This window comes from Cibotium barometz, chromosome 51 (genome assembly GCF_041138505.1).
Source record: "Cibotium barometz isolate CiBa-2024 chromosome 51, ASM4113850v1, whole genome shotgun sequence".
NCBI classification, from domain to species: domain Eukaryota; kingdom Viridiplantae; phylum Streptophyta; class Polypodiopsida; order Cyatheales; family Cibotiaceae; genus Cibotium; species Cibotium barometz.
In genome coordinates, this window is record NC_141096.1 from 33,693,300 (window position 1) to 33,710,529 (window position 17,230).

Consider the following 17,230-nt stretch of genomic DNA (forward strand, 5'->3'; position numbering starts at 1 on the left):
AACCATAGTAGTGTGCACATGGCCTAGGCCCTTATCATGTGTAAGGTAAAGCCATGAGTAGTGTGATGACCTAGGTTAACATGACCTTCAATTTGTTAAAAAAATAAATATGCGTAGATATAATTGCAACGTTGTAAGGATTAGTTTTTACTTAAGGAGTGTAACGTAGGACAAGAAAGGGGGAGTGTAGCCAAAATAAAGTTCCCAAAGAAGAACATGCCTTTAGCCAATTAGTGTGAGCCAAATATTCACTTTTGGATTAAAAATTGCACTATTTCAACTTCAAAAGGTTAAATCATGTCTTATTATTGGGGGGACTATTGTGTAGGTTTTAATGCATCCCCGTACTGGAGATTTCACCTTAGTGACGCTTTCAAGTGTAACTCACAGTAACTTTGAAGGTCTATGTGTTGGTCAATGGAATGGAAGTCCCATGTGTGTTTTCAGAATTGGCCATCCTAAAAACTAGAGTCAAGTTGACAATGTTTGTAAGGGCCACTTGTTGAGGTGGGGATAATAGCTCAGCGAGCTCTAACGTGTGGGGATGCGAGTTCGAAGAATTGAGCCCTTCCCCCCCCCCCCACTCCACTGAGGGGTGGGTTAAAAAGGGGATGTAAGTAATTCATTGCAAAAAAAGGGCCAATTGCTCATCTATCTACTGTCTATTAAGCACATGTTTTTCTCTCCACTCTCTCTAGCATCTCCTCTCCTCCTCCTCTAGCCACGTGGCATCGACGTACAACGGTGGGCAGTGTGTGCCGTAGCAGCAACTCTCTCTAGCATTTCTCTAAAACCATCTCCTCTCCACCTCATAGTTTGTGCCCCAACAGCATTGTATAAGGGCGGGCCTCCCACTAGTTTGCATTATGGGTGGGTACAACGTGTGTAATCCCGCTATGAAAGGGTATATAAACGAGGTTAAAACTTTTTCACACTCGACACTAAACCTCCTCCTTTACCCTCGGTTCTTTTCTCTTGGAGAGGCAGAATTGATCTCCCTGTGCATCAAAGAATGACTTCTTGGTTGCATCGGCGGCCTTCGTGTGCTGCCCGAGTGGCGAACTCCCCCTGCTAACAGAAGGAATGGAAGTCTGAGCTCCGCCCTTCACACAGGTAACCCTTCTTGTTATCGCCATTTTCTGATCCCCGATCTCTTCACATCTCAATTTAATGGTTTATCCAGTGCTCTCTGCTGTACACAACACCTCCTCTCTCATCATATGTGGGATGATTGCTGTTCATTGCATTGTTAGCTTTGACTCTACATGTGATGTATATATCACATAAAAGGTGCTTCCACACGTATATATATACCAGTATCATTACAAATTTTTTTTTCGTACACACCCGGGGCCCACTCAAGTGGGTGGAGCCGATTTCCCCTTCCAACAATTAGCCAATTATCATGGTCGGGCAAGGGCCACGTACCATCGGGCAAGAGCCACGAATGAGGCATCCCCATGACCACCGTGATGAGTCGAGTGCTGGAACAGCGGAGGGGTCTCGTATGGATCCTCCTATCTCGGGTGATCTACCACCCGAGGAGGAGGAGTCACTCGAGTGTTCAAGGCGCAAGAGCCCGAGCAACCAAACACATCAAGCGAGCATAGGTGTCCCTTTATAACATGAGAGAGCCTAGTGGGACTTGAACTCACAACCTAGAGGTTACAAGTCACAAGCTTTGACCACTACACTAACTCAGTATCATTACATTTACTTATACTTGTACACAATTACCTATATATATACTTAAATATACTTGTACCTCTACATATACCTACAGTACTATACACGTACCTTTACATATGCCTATACTGTATACATACACCGCATGCACACACTTCTACATATACCTGCACATATACAACTGCTCACCTACGCTGTACACCCATACATATACAAGTACTCACCTACACTATATACACATACCTGCATGCATATGCAAGTACTTTTACACGTTCCTACAGTATTAGACATAAACGTATACCTACCATAGTTACGAGAAACGGGAAAATGGAAACGGAAATGGCATTTTCAAGGGAGGCGGAAATGTGGGAAATGCCACCTCAGCAAGGTTTTTTGGGGAGGGGGGTTATTGGGGAGTCTAAGTAGAGAGGCAACATGTACAATGTTCAAACTTTAAAAGACTATTGTAACTTGTAGGTTTCATAAGATGATGAGACTTAGAAATTCCAAAAATACAAATCATTGCATATAATCATGAAAAGAGATAAGACTCAAGACTCATCCCTCAAAGAGTCAACAACCAACCATTTCAATAACTTTAAGATCATATGTGAACTTTGAAGTTTGAACAAGTGCCAAACATAAAAAGAGCTACTTTTTAGAATCTAGATTCTAATTTAGCGAATCCTATTCCAATGAGAAAGCCTCATTGTGGTGAGAATCATCCTCAAGCTTATCCTCTTCATGTGCTTCCATTGGCTCCATTTCCTGCATTGGTGCATCCACATTCTTCCTCATGAACATCACCAAGCATGGAACGTCTATCCACCTCTAAGCTGGGGAAGCCAATGTATTTATCTTGTGTGTATTCATGCTTCATCCTTGTTATCAAACACAAGTTTGTATTAACAAAGACAAGGTCATTTGCATTTTGTGTCCCAAGCTGATTCCTCTTTTTGGAGTGTAGACGCTCCAAAGCTGATGATGAGCACCCATGGCCTTGGAAACGGTTGGTTCTCACCTGAGAAATGTTTCTTAGATGTGAGAAACATGGGGAAATGTGTTGTTTCCCTCCACAGGAAACTTTCCCCCCTATGAATATGCGTTTTCCCATGTGTGCTTGCGCGAAACGATGATTCATCCTTATCTGGCTGCCTTTTCCAATGTTTCTTGTAACTACACTACAACACACACATATCTACACTATTGCACATACACAAGTACCTATATATATACCTACCCTCTACACATATACATACGCCCACACCGACACCCATGTCTACACATATACGTACATGTATGCATACATTAGATATATACATGATACCTCATGCTGTTTTCTTCATCAGTGCTCCTTCACATTTGGTTAAATGTTCTGTTCATGCTTGTGTAACGGCTGGTTCTCACCTGAGAGATTTGAGAAACATTCCATTTCCCTCCTCAGGAAACTTTTTCTCCCTATGAAAATGTGTTTCCTCATGTGTGCCTGCTTGAAACGACGATTCATAGTCTGGCTGCCTTTTCCAATGTTTCTTGTAACTACACTACAACACATACACATATCTTGTTACGACCCTGTGTTTTTCTGTGGACAGTATGTAGGTGGGCACGGGCACGGGATGGACAGTGTGAATGGCATCCGTTTGAATTTGAGAAGGAAACCCATGGTGGACAACCCCAAGTGTGAAGGGGACAAAAGGATTTTAAAGTTTTACAACCTTTGATGATTTAAAAATAATATTATTTTGGGAAGATGCGTTTTTGCTCTTAGTTTTTGCTTTTTGGAGAAAAGCAGGGCTGAATCGCATCCTTATCATTTAAAAGGGGAAGGTGGCGCTTCTTCTCCTTGTATGGCTGGTCGCCAGAGAGCACAAGCGACACATAGAGCTACAGCACCACAGGACCTTTTTTGCAACAGGCTGGCGGGCAGGGTTGCAGCTGCACACATGGTGCTCCTTTTGGCGACTGGTGGGCTGCAGGGAAAAAGCACCGGGCTGAACTGAACTGGGCTCTCTCTCGCTCGTTTAGCTGTAGGCGGGCTGGCTATAGGAATCGCACCCAGGCGCACAGCCGAGGGACTGGCATAGGTATATACAGGACAACAGGTGGCGCTTCTCCTTGGAAGGTTGGTCACTAGAGAGCATAGGCGCAGACTGAATGTTTCTCTCTCTCTCTCTCTCTCTCTCTCTCTCTCTTTTGGAAGGAGGCTGGCTGGCGGTCTGCCCTGCAGTACACAGGCGCAACAAGTAGGCACGTGGGCTGGTCTACAGTGAAAGGTTGCGCAGGTCTACAGGGGCAAGTCGGCAGCTGCAGGAGACCGACTGGTTTGCAGGAGGCGGACTGGCAGGGCAGAAGTGCACATGTGGGCTGTGACGGCGGAGATTGTATGCAACGTCAGGAAAGCTCTGGTGACATGAAACTTGGAGAGAGTTTTTGGGGATTATTTCAGAGGCATGAGCGGCTAAGGCAAGAGTGGGAGCAGGAGGCTATGATTCCCAAACATGAACGCGTGAACTCCTGGAAGGAAAAAGCTGCAGATTAGTTTGTATCTTGGGCTGCTTTCTCTTTGTCTTTGGTCATGATGTTTTGGGTGGGTTAGAAGTGCTCTCTAGTGCCGGCCTTGTGTGCCTTTGGAAAGCCAGATTGAGTTGAAAGCTTGGATCATGGGACACATCTAAGGTAGACTTGCAAGAGAGCAAGGGCGCCATGAGAGGTGCCGGCTAGTGAGTCTTGAGCCTTGAGTGTGTACGAGGTCCTCGAGCACTTGGCTTGAAGGCTTTTTGAAGACAAAGATCAAGGGTTAAGACTTTGAGAAGGGCTCTTGATGAAGAAGACATGGGGTAAGGCTTGCTAAGCACTCATTTGGAAGACCTGGGTGAAACTACAAGGGATCTTGTTGGTGGAGGATTCTACAAGTTTTCTTTGTACTCAAATTTGATTAAATTAAAGAAATACCGCAAGGGGTGCCATTGCGATTTGGGGCCAATCGGTGTCCGTGTACTTTCTGCGGGAGCACTCTAGCTCCCCCTGTTTGTTTTCCTTTTTCAGGTCTTCAAAGGTGTTGAAGTGTTTTGTGTGCGAGTGTTTGTTTCACCGCCCATCAAGTTTCTGAAGGCCGGTTTCATATCTACACTATTACACATAAACAAGTATCTATATATATACCTACACTCTACACATATACATATACACCTACTGTGCCCACGCCCACGCCCATATATACGTACACGTATGCATACATTACATATATACATGATACCGCATGCTGTTTTCTTCATCAGCGCTCCTTCACATCTGGTTAAATGTTCTATTCATGCTTGTGTATCAAATGAACTAATTTGTAAACATTCTGTCTATGGGTACAAACTCACACATAGATAGATACATTCACAGATCCATACATTTACTACACATGACGAGGTTGAAATTCTTGACGTTGATCCTTGTATACTTGTGAGAGACATATTTACCTGCTCAAATTCTAAGAGTTAAAATGATGTGTGATATTGTATGTTTTGGCAGGAACAGGAGGCTTTTTTAGCATCTGATGGCTTTGTTCGGGTCTAGCAGCCGTAAGAAATCTCGTTCTTTGTACTTTCAATGCTTTTGACAAGAAATGCTTGTCATTAACCCTCAAGTTCAAGTATGATCTCACTATGATCAATTTACATGTAGTTCTCACAGTAAGCTCGTTTGGTTTTTCTATCAGCTTTTGGAGCATCAACCCCGAGTCCTTTTGTGGGAGTCTCACCTACTTCCAATCCTTTTGGTACAACACCTCCATCAAGCCCTTTTGGGGCTAGTCAGAATACATCATCAATATTTGGTACGAAACCTTTTGGAAGTCCTGCATTTGGAGCCCAAACAGGAAGCTCGTTGTTTGGAGGAACAGCAACTGGTGTGTTTGGAGCATCCCAAGCATCCCCTCCAGCCTCTTCAACACCAGCGTTTGGTGCATCCTCCACACCTGCTTTTGGGAGCACCCCATCTGCTTTTGGGTCAGGTCGGTTTCTAATGCCATACTAATCTGCTATTGTAAGCATGAGTGTTGCACTTTTCTTATGAACCAGTCTAACGACATTATTATCTTTTCACACCTATATGACTGAATTTTTGTGAATGATACTTACATAATACATTGGAGGAACTTGAGCATCAGTGTGAGGTCAGCATGCGTCCCTATCCCATTTTTCCATACTGTACTTGTGGAAAGTAATGTACCTGAATGACCCTGGAAAGTAGTAGACCTGTCAGTATTTCTACGTGTGTCTTCAAAATTTACCCCTTTTGACCGTTGACCAGCAGTATTAGCTTGATTTCTCTGATGTTCAGTGCCAATTCTTACCAATAAAATCAGCTTAATATCAGCCCGTTATTTGGGATACCAGTCCAGTTGTATCCCACCTGGTGATGTAGATGCCTTCTAACAAGCCCATGCTTGACTTGGGACTGCATCTTACAGTGCATGGTTGACAACATTAAATCCTAAAATCTCATTTTTGAATCCTTTCAATTAATGTATGAATTATGAGGCCTTAGTTTAAATCTTTGTTCAATGAATGTTGTATGTTGAATTTCATTGTGGACAATAGAAGTACATAGTTGTTACGACCACAAAGGTCATAATTTGGTTGGCATGTATTTGAGACTAGGGTTATACCTAGTCTGTTTCAGCTTGCCTTTAGTCTAAACCGCTTTGTTATCACAAGGGAAATTTGCTTACATTGGGTTGAAATTCTCAGGGACATCTGTTTTTGGACAAAAGCCTGCACCAGCCTTTGGTGGTTTTGGGTCAACTTCTGGACAGGCCAATCCTTTTGGAAGCACATCCTTTGGGCAGAGTCAGCCTGCATTTGGCTCTCCATCATTTGGCTCGAGTACTCCTGGTTTTGGTTCCAGCACTCCAGCATTTGGCTCAACACCCTTCGGTGCCTCTTCTGCCCCTGCCTTCGGTGCCTCTTCTGCCCCCGCCTTTGGTGCCTCTTCAATCCCTGCCTTTGGTGCTACTTCCAGCTCAATATTTGGTAGTAATACCCCTACATTTGGACAATCAACTCCAGCCTTTGGAAGCAGTTCAACACCAGCATTTGGTAGTACATCTGTGTTTGGAAGCGGTGGTGGAGCTACACCTTTTGGAGCTCAAAGCAGTCCTGCTTTTGGTTTATTTCACCTTTCCTTGTTTTTATTCTCCTTTTCACAACTTTTTGCAATCTCTGGGCAGTTCATAGTTTGTCTTGTCAATATGCAATTGCATTGTTTCAGACTTGTCAAGTTGTTTTGTTGGCTGGGGAGCAGGTTCCTCTCCAAGTTTTGGATCATCAACATTCAATGCATCACCTTTTGGGGGTCAACGAAATGGCAGTAGAGCTGCTCCTTATGCCCCAACCAGTGATGCAGAGGCTGGGGCCACTGGGCAGACTGGAAAGCTTTTGTCCATATCTGCTATGCCTTCTTTCAAAAATAAATCTCCTGAAGAGTTGAGGTGGGAAGACTATCAAGCTGGTGATAAAGGTTGGTGTGATGCTCCATTCAACACCTCATGTTTAAGCATTGTGTTTAAGCTAATCAACTGTTCTAATTACATGACAGGCTTTGTTAGTGCAAACCTTTTTGTGGCCTCCATACCCTCAACAAGGTTTTGTAAGGGATCAACAATTGTCACCTAGGTTGCCAATTCTTTCGATCATCTGTCCAATTGTTGTAGAATCAAGATGGTTCCAGACACAATCATGGAAAAGATGTTTTTGAAGTTGATCACTCCTGATGGGTCAAAATATGCATTTCTATTGTTTTCTTAGTTATGGTATCAAGCCAAAAAGGATAAGAGTTGTGATATAGCCATCAGGAGAGAACCTGCCTTCCCTCCCTCTCCCCCCCGCCCCCTTTGAGAGAGAGATATTAACGTCTTCAAAAGACCCAGAGGGTCTATGAGACCAAAAAGGTAGTACAATGTATCCACGATGAATATTAGACCATGGAAAAGAAGAAACTGAACGAAACTAGCTACACAGGCTAAAGTATCCATGTGATGCTACATGATGATAGTGATATCCTCCTCCTCTAGGTTAGGACGCATAGTAGCCATAGCTAACCATGTCATCAAAGGATATCCTGGATCTGCAGCTGTCGGATGGAGGGATGAGGCCTGTGAGACCTGGGGTGTCTAGCTCTCAGACGGGATTAGGCACGCTCATTTAGTAACACCCCGTGTTATTATGAGGCTAGAGGATCAGGCGTCAGTGTAGTTTGCCGTGGGCTTGGTTGGTCATGCTGCTGCTCTTGTTGGGCCACAATAGTCAATGGTTGTGACACATAAATATGTGATGGAGCTCTGGGAGGCGCCTCACTAGTTGTGTCTTTTGGAGTGCTGCCTCAGCATGACCTATGTGACAGCAAAGCTCCAGTAAAAACATGCCTAATCTTATATACTGCATGACCTGTAAGGCCCGAATCTGTTGCGGAAGAGAATGAAATCTCCCTTGAATGTCACAGTAGGGTGGGCACTTGAACAAATAGTGCTCTTGGTCCTCCACCCCACCAGTGGTGCATGCTTTGCAGGAGGAACTCTCACTTGGAGGCACAGTAGGGTGGGCACTTGAACAAATAGTGCTGTTGGTCCTCCACCTCACCAGTGGTGCATACTCTGCAGGAGGCCATGACAGGGTCGGTGTTTTGTGCATGTGAATGGATGAATCCCCAAGAAGAACTCTGGTGCCAAGGACATGGCAAAACATACTTTTGGCATGTATAGCAATGCTTGGATGCCCAATATGTAGGATCAGAAGTACACAGACAAACTGTTGAACGAGACTATGCAGATGCAGTGAAAGAAGATTACTTAAAGCATATGCAACAGGATTGTGCTATTATTTGTAAGACAAGACTACAAGAGAACTGCTGTACATTACTCTATGAGAATACACTAGTATGCAGGGCAGAGCTAGACATCAGATAGCAGCTGAGGCAGTGATGACGTGGTGGTGGTGGTGGTCACGTGGCATTGATGATGTGGAAAGTGGGTAGAGTTGGCCAAAAGCATTAGTACTGGCCGACTCGGAGCATTGGTGCATATATATACGTGGGTAGCGAAATTGTCATATTCATTTGCTTTCCTTAGTGTTGGACTGTAGAGAGCGTTTCTTTGTAGGGGATGTGCTAGCCAAGGAGTGCACAATAGGTCACAGGGTTATGATTTGATTTCTTCATTTTCAGCCACATCTTGTACTTGAATATCATTTGTATTACTTATATATTTACAGAGCAGTAGTTTAGGACTCGTGTGTGTGTTGTATGTGCGATTCCCCAGCACTCTTCTTTCTATCCCTAGAAAACCCTAGCACATAGGAACAAGTGTTCTACAGTTGGTATCAGAGCCTAGGGAACTTGCAATTTTCTTTGCTTTTCTGGCTCTTGTGTGCGTTGACTGCGTGGATAGGGTAGAGCACCTAGATTCCAAGAGTGCACAAGTTTGGGTTTGGGGAAAGTGAATATTTGGGTTCTCTTCATTGCACTTGGGTCAATTGGGTATATTGTGCATCCTTGCCTCACCAAACACTTACCTCATCGCACAGGGCTGAAATCCCTCACTTGGTGGTTTGTCACCTGCACGGAAGCTTTGTGTGTCTTCTTTCAGCCCTAAGTAACTAAATAGGAACCTTGATGCAAGTCATCAACAAAGAGAGAGAGAGAGAGAGAGAGAGAGAGAGAGAGAGAGAGAGAGTTGTATTTCCAGTATATTGTAATTTGTATGGTACAAAAGTATCAAAGGTGACTGTTCAAATCTTTGGCCTTTGGCTTCTAAAAGAGGTAAAACTAGACCTAAAAAGCCTGAACTCTTGACCTGCCCCAAAAGGGGGCTAGATGGTCTTCTACTCTCTAGCCTAGCCTTTTTATAGGCTCTCTACATGCCCACAAATTGTCCGACCTGAGGTCGGCCAGCAGCACGGACAGAAGCACACACAAAATACAAGATAAATCCTGACTTCATCTGCATGCTCCTGTCCACCCTGTTGACTGCTTTCCTGACTTCACAGAGATTCTTTTGCATGCTCCTGAGCGTTGCTAGTGCACTAATCCTACTGTTTATCTTCTGCCTAATCAGGGATTAGCCTAGAAAACAACCATGTCCTTGGTATGCCCCAAATGGCATCCGACCCTCAGGGCTGCAATCCCCTCGGGTTTTGATGACACTGACCAGTCCCATGGGATTTTTACTCTGGCTGTGCTACTCTCCTTGGACGTGTGCACCTTCAGCACTTGGCCTTGCTGAGCGTGATGCTCTGATACCAATGTCACATGCGCGGAAGCTTTGTGTGTCTTCTTTCAGCCCTAAGCAACTGAATAGGAACCTTGATGCAAGTCATCAACAAAGATAGAGAGAGAAGAGAGAGGGAGAGCTGTATTTTCAGCATATTGTATTGTACAAAAGTTTCAAAGATGACTATTCAAGTCTGTGGCCTTTGGCCTTCCAAAAGAGGTAAAACTAGACCTAAAAAGCCCTAACTTTTGACTTGCTCCAAAAGAAGTGTTAGCACATTCATCCCCAGTTTCTGTCCATTTCTAGTGGCTTTTTGGTCCCTTTTGCATGGCCCTTAATTGTGGGCTGGCCACCCTTATTTTACATATTTTTCTGGGATTTTTCCCAGCCCATATGGTATTTTCCTAGTCGGCCAGCTACTTTGCTCCAGTCCCCGAGCTTATTCAGCTCCAGTTGGCCAGCTCTCCCCACCGATAAATAGGTGGGGCTGGCCTCTCACTTTTCATCTTGTCTTGTACATCTTTTGCTCCCTCACTCATGAGACTACTTGTGTCTCTTGCTTGGGACTGTTTTGCTTCAGTATATTCAGCATAGTTGCTCCATATCTCTCTCTCTCTTGCACTCTCTATTCAGCACACTCTAGTGCCCTTTTGCTTCCGCTCTGTGCACTTTCATGGTATCATCGCTCCCGATTCAGCGACTCCTCTGCTACCCCAGATTCAGCCCTATTTTTTGCACCTTCTCCTCTGCGTTTTTTCTCAGATTTGCAGCCTCCTTGTTGCTACGTTTTCTGGACAGCATCTGTTAACCACTTCCTCTTCAGATTGGCTTCACCGCTTGCAACCATAAGGTAATTTTCTGATCAGCGTTTTATTCCACGTGGAGTTTGGATCTAGGCGACCTGTTTTTTCAAGACAACAGCCCTTCTTTGGCTGCGTTTTCCTCTCCGGTGGTCATTCTATTTTCTTGGCTTTGAAATTTGGCAGACCTCGAAAGGCATTTTCTTCTCTCAGCAGAAGTACACATGGGAGATTCTTGACAGATTTCAGATGACTGGATGCAGACCAGTATCTTCTCCTATGGATACTAGTGAGAAGCTTTCTCTACTTGATGCTTCTCTAGGGATTGATCAGGGACAACATCGAGTTCTCGTCGACTGTTTGGTTTGGTTGATCTACTCCCGATTGGACATATGTTTCGCAGTCAGTTTATTGAGTTCTTTCTCATCCAAACCCCGTCAGCAGCATTGGCGGTGTGCTCTTAGAGTTCTTTGGTACTTACGTGGCACTCTAGACTGGATGCACTCTTGTTGGATGGTCTGATTCAGATTGGGCTGGAGATCCAGATACTCAGCGTTCGACCACTGGTTGTGTTTTTACACTTGGGTCTAGAGCCATTTCATGGAGCAGTAAAAAGTAGCCTATTGTGGCGCTTTCCTCTATAGAGACAGAGTATCGTGCGGTTTGTTATGCTGCATGTGAGGCAATATGGTTGCGGAGATTATTGGAGGAGCTCGGCTATCCTCCTACGGGATCTACTCTTCTTTGGTGTGACAATCAGAGTTGCATCGCCATCGCCAAGAACCCTGTGTTTCATGCTCGTACGAAACACATTGAGATACAGTATCACTATGTTCGTGAACGGGTTCTTGCTGGTGTCACCATTTGGCCACCCAATTGGTCCACCCGTGCTTTCTCATCATGTATGTACATTGGACTGGTGTCCATGGTAGTTGTATATGCCGGGGATTGATGCCTCTCATGTGATACTGTGGACTTGGCTTTCCGTTGGGACTTGTGTCTCTGTGTACATGTCCGGAAATGCCTGGTGGATTGGTGTTCCATTGGGTCAGGTACTTTGTGTACTTGCCTGGAGCACGTCTATTTTGGTATAGTCTCATGAACGGTGATTGTCCATACCAATGTTGCATTGCATAGCATCTTTATGTACTTGCTTGCAATTGAAATTGCATGCTGTTTTCATGCTTGCTTGACCAATGTGTAGTTTTGGGTAAGGGGATGCCCGCCCGCGAACCGTGTGTGAAACTATCTGCTGACATGGTTATGTGGCATGTGACAGGTGGTAAGTATTGGTCATAAACCTAGCCTTAGGAGTTAGCACTAATTTATAAGTGAGTGTGTACACACTTCATTAAGTTTTGGGCGACCAAAACTCACTTGTAAATTATGACCAGCCTGGTGTTCACACACACTGATGTCTCGAGGCGGACATAACCCAGTGTCCACCGCCTAGACCTTATTTTCTTTGTACAAAGGGAGTAACCGGCCATGTGTCCACTCTAGCTTGCTCCACAAAGCACTTGCCTGCCACCTACACTAGACAACTCACCACCTCACTACTTCTCTCTCTAGAGATTGGTGCCTCTTGCATGAGGGTTGCTGGGCTGCATTTTCTGCACTTTCTCCTTCCCAACTCTATTTCCAATCTTGCTAAGGTGTTTCTCAAGCTTCCAAGAGTGTTTCCGGATGCTAATCACTCTCCTACACACTCCCAATGACTGAAATTCAGCAAAACAGCTCTCTTTATTGCTGTAATTTTTGGTCTTTTTGTTGAAAACCCTAATTTCAGCCCTTCTTTCTTAAGTTGAACCATAGGGGAAGCTTTCCCAAGGTTCCCTTCATTCTCTTAGAGGCTTTTGTTGCGAAGAAATGCGACAAATCGAAGATCTCTTCACTCCAAGGACTTCCATCGCGAAGACTTCCGCTGCCATCGACTCTACTTGCAATTGGTAAGCTTTAATACTTAAATATGGAAGTAAGTAGCAGGAGGGAGGAACTGGATAACAAGATCACATATCCTGTGTAGTGTTCTCTTGTCCTACGTGCTCTCTTGCAGATTGTTGCTACCATGTGTTGGTGGAACAATAGAGAGCAAATGGTAGGGAACATGGGCACTTGAGAGGGTAGTGTGGATTACAAGTCTACATCGACAACCACTTGTTTGCAATACTGTATTCATATGCATTGGTATGGAAATCTGGTCAGAAATGCCCATGACACTATGTACTTGATTCTCCCAAGATCAATATACTTTCTTTGAGAGAGAGGTCGGCCGTTCTGGCTCATTGTGTGTCTCTTATCAATTCAGCAATTTACTTCTTGTATTTGAGCAAGTGTCCATCAAATATTAGTGTATTTAAGTGTATTGATTAGCATTGTGTTCAACCAAGTTACATCTAGAGATTTGTGTTTGGAGTATTGTCCTTCAGCGGAGAATGCTGCAGATTTGTTCACTAAGCCGGTTTCTCAGGCTTCCTTGGCTCCTCATCTTCGGCTTCTCAGAGTTTGTTCAGCATGTGGTGCTGAGAGGGGGTGTTGTGGGTTGGCCACCCCTATTTTACATATTTTTTTTGGGATTTTTCCCAGCCCATATGGTATTTTCCCAGTCGGCCAGCTACTCTGCTCCAGTCGGCCAGCTTATTTAGCTCCAGTTGGCCAGCTCTCCCCACCTATAAATAGGTGGGGCTGGCCTCTCACTTTTCATCTTGTCTTGTACATCTTTTGCTCCCTCACTTATGAGACTACTTGTGTCTCTTGCTTGGGACTCTGTTTTGCTTCAGTATATTCAGCATAGTTGCTCCATATCTCTCTCTCTTGCACTCTCTATTCAGCACACTCTAGTGCCCTTTTGCTTCCGCTTTGTGCACTCTTTCAAGAAGGTAAGATGGTCTTCTACTTTCTAGCCTAGCCTTTTTATAGGCTCTCTACATACCCACCAATTGTCTGACGTGTTGGCCAGCAAAACAAGGACAAAAACACACACAAAATACAAGATAAATCTAGAAGTCATGTTGCATGCTCCTGTCCACCTTGCCGATTGTTGTCTTGATCTCACAAGAATTTTTTCTCATGCTCCTAAGCCTTACGAGTTATAATCCTATTGTGTATCTGTTGCTAATGAGGGATTAGCTTGGAAAACAGCCATGTCCATGTGTGCACATGACATGGTCCTTGATCATTTGATATTTATCATGGATTCACAACTCATTGATGTGCTTCTTAGTATGAAGGTATCCATGGATACACAGGTGGCTAAAATGGAGGCTATATCTGCCTATCTTGACAAGAGACAAATTGGCAAAACTTTTTGGAGGAGGATTTTTCACTCCTTTGGATGTAGGCAGGGATGTATTGGATGAGCTTGGCTCAAGTCTGGTGCTCATCATTCTACACTTGCACACAGTCGGAAGGGGAGACATCATTCGTTTCACCGATGGTCTTCTTCGCACGACGCATAGTCCCTCTCCATTGGATTCTTTGGACAGTTCCCACTCGCATTCATCGGCTTGACGTCGGGGGCCTACCGGTTTGTTGAGTACTTCCTCCATGCCTTGTGAGGAATGAGCTTAATTAATGAAGCTTCTGAAGCCTTCCAAGTTCAACGGGAAGATGGACGGAGATTCGTCACTAATTGGACTGCAAAATGGCTGCCATGTTGGCAGCAATTGGAGTGCTTCCTCCATGCCTCGTGAGGAACGAGCTTAATTAATGAAGCTTCTGAAGCCTTCCAAGTTCAACGGGAAGATGGACGGAGATTCGTCACTAATTGGACTGCAAAATGGCTGCCATGTTGGCAGCAACCGGTGGTTCAGATATTTTTTAGCTCCATTTGTTGTGTATGGCTTCGAGGGTGCCGCTCTCTTGCGGTGGGAAGACCACCTTGGGCACCACTGTGTGACTTGTGGGAATGATTGCTACAAGGTGGTCTTAAAGTAGTTTATTCTCGTAGATTGCGAGCATGAATTGAAGAAACAGTGGGAGCATTTTACACGGAAACATGGTGAATCGTTAAACGACTGGCTCGCTTGTTTTTGGAGGCTTTTGCTCATGCTCCCAACCGTCCAACGGTGGGACCAGGTTGAGCAATTTGTGGATGGTTTGAAACCGTCTTTGCATGCAGACATTTGTGCACATCAGCCTTGTGATCTTTCAGATGCAATGCAGTTCGTCTTGCTACAATCCTTGAGACGTGGGAGAGTTCCAAGCCTGGAAGGGCAGCAGAAAGGCAAAGATAAGGGTAGCCAATCCAAGGCCAAAGATGATAAGGACAAGGAAAGTGGGGGAGCCTTGGTGACCCGCCTCACCCTTGAAGAGTGTCGCACCAAGATGGCATGATTCCACCGATCACATTGCGAAGGATTGTCCGAAGACCTTGGAGGAGCAATCCGAGAAGGTGGCTTCTTCAAAACTAGAGGAGCGGTCCAAGGAGGCAGCTTCTTTAGAACCGGAGGATGAATGTGAAGGAGATGCATATGTGCAGCTCAGCTTTTTTCATTTCTCGGGTCGAGCACACACCGAGGGTGCTTCATTGCATCAAGCCAAAGGTACGGACAAAGGAAGTTTTCAATAGAGAGAGTCTTCACATTTGGCGTTTGCATTCAGTGGAGAATCTTTGGCTTCATTGGCAATCACTTCAGTTTTTGGGGTTGTTCTGGAGGATTCTTCTCACCTTCCATTTGCATTGGGTGGAGTATCTTCAGTATTGGAGGCAGAGGAGGATATGTCATCAGATTTGTATTCATCGATGTATCTTCATAGTACAGAGATTTCTTGGAGACTGTACCAAGACAACAACTGGGGGTTGGACTTTGGGGCGTATCAACGAATGTATTACTTGGAGTATGTTCCACATGACATGGGTGGTTTAGACATACAAGTGCTAAGCAGTACTGATGGATATAGATTTGGTGCAACGTTTTTGAGGAGTATGGTTCTTGGTTCTAGTTTCTTTCTTCAGAGTACGTTGGAGACGATGCAAGCAGTTTTTGTGCTCCATTTGATTTGTTGCAGTAGTGGTTGGAGTTTAGATAGCAAAGTTTTGCGTGGCCATTCTCTAGAGTGTTCTCGTGGGCTGCTGGAGGATACTTGGAGGTTTGCAATGTTTTTTCATGGATGGTTGGATAGACAAAGAGTGCTCGATCATGTGGAAGTCGGTCAACCGTAGGTTTCTCTGCAAGTCTTCGTGCTGATGTGGTGAGGACGGAATGTGAGCCTTTGCAGTGGACGCAAAGTGGTATCAGAGTGTTTGGGATCTTGGGTACCTTGGATGAGCTTTGCTTGGATCTTTTCCTTTTATGGAAGGGCACTTTGCAGCTGAGGACAGTTACAAACCAAGTAGGGGAGAATGTGACACTCCTACGAGTATGTAGGGCAGAGCCAGACATCAGACAACAATTGATGGGCAGGGTCTGTGAGGTCTTCTTAGCCTATCAGTTATTTAAGACATGATTAAAAGACATAATACTGTGAGTTTCCGTCCAAGCCTGCGAAATTCCGTCGCTTGCAGACCTCTGTCCGTCGTTGGCGCTCCCGTCCGCCAGTTCTGGCCAACGGCTTCGTCGCTACTGCTTCCATCCGCCAGTTCCGGCCACCAATAGCCGACGGCACTAGTGGGGAGCCCGCCGCTCAGCCCGTGGGCGGCACCTCCCTCTCAAGCCGGCGGCGATAGTGCAGCTAGAGCCGCCGCCATCTGCCGTCGTCCGTCGCTACTCCCTTCCGGCCGCCAGACCCGCGGGCGGCACCTCCCTCTCCAGCCGTCGCCGTCACTGCTCCCTTCTGGCCGCCCTGAGCCGCCGCCGTCACTCTTGCCTTCCGGCGGCCCAGCAGACGGTTTTCGTCTCCAACACCCAGACATCCGCACGTGCCCAGCAGACGACTCCCGCCCGTTTTCGCCTCTGGCGCCCTGCACATCTGTAATACTACTCCACTTGCAGGTACTTGTGCTCCAGGAAACTTAAATATTCAAATTAAGTAAGCAAATAAAAGGGGGGAAAGCTTTGCAGGCACTCAACACCATATTCTCGCTAGGAAAATTTGCAATCTGCAGGTGGTGCAGGGTTCAGGCAATTTGGGGGATTTCTCAATTTGAGGCCAAATTGAAAAAATTGGACATGTTGCTTTGCTTGCAATTTGGGGGTTTTCCAAATTGAGGTCAAAATCAACAAATTGAGCCTCTTTCATTTGCAAAAATTTGGGGCTTTTGTGAAAATTGGCCAATTAAATGCACATTGGAGCAATTGGAGTGCATAAAAATTGGGGCTTTTCAGATTGGAGCATGTAATTGGGCATTACAGCTGTGATTTGTCGCGTATGTATACACATTGTGTGTAATTGGACAATTTGGTGCAGGTTTACACTTGCTTTTGTTAGCAGGCAAACATTTGCATAGGACATTTGGTTGCCTGGCAGTGCACATTGGTGTTTGGTTTGCTTGCAGGTATATTTTGTTGACATGGCACAAAATGCTACAAATGTATTTGGTGTGCTC

General features: G+C 45.1%; 1 protein-coding gene across 4 annotated transcripts in view; it reads left to right on the plus strand.

Moving 5' to 3' along the window:
- The first annotated feature begins 818 nt into the window (after nucleotides 1-818).
- Nucleotides 819-17,230, plus strand: part of LOC147609562 (nuclear pore complex protein NUP98A-like) — a 53,061-nt gene continuing 36,649 nt past the window's right edge. For 2 of the 4 annotated variants that reach the window (XM_086787726.1, XM_086787728.1), the window contains exons 1-5: nucleotides 819-1,113; nucleotides 5,209-5,258; nucleotides 5,396-5,689; nucleotides 6,429-6,845; nucleotides 6,982-7,197. In XM_086787726.1, the coding sequence (XP_086643852.1) occupies nucleotides 5,234-5,258; nucleotides 5,396-5,689; nucleotides 6,429-6,845; nucleotides 6,982-7,197 (952 nt within the window). In that variant the 5' untranslated portion in view covers nucleotides 819-1,113; nucleotides 5,209-5,233. The remainder of the gene's footprint in view (nucleotides 1,114-5,208; nucleotides 5,259-5,395; nucleotides 5,690-6,428; nucleotides 6,846-6,981; nucleotides 7,198-17,230) is intronic. The other 2 variants (XM_086787727.1, XM_086787729.1) reach the window with 1 other exon arrangement.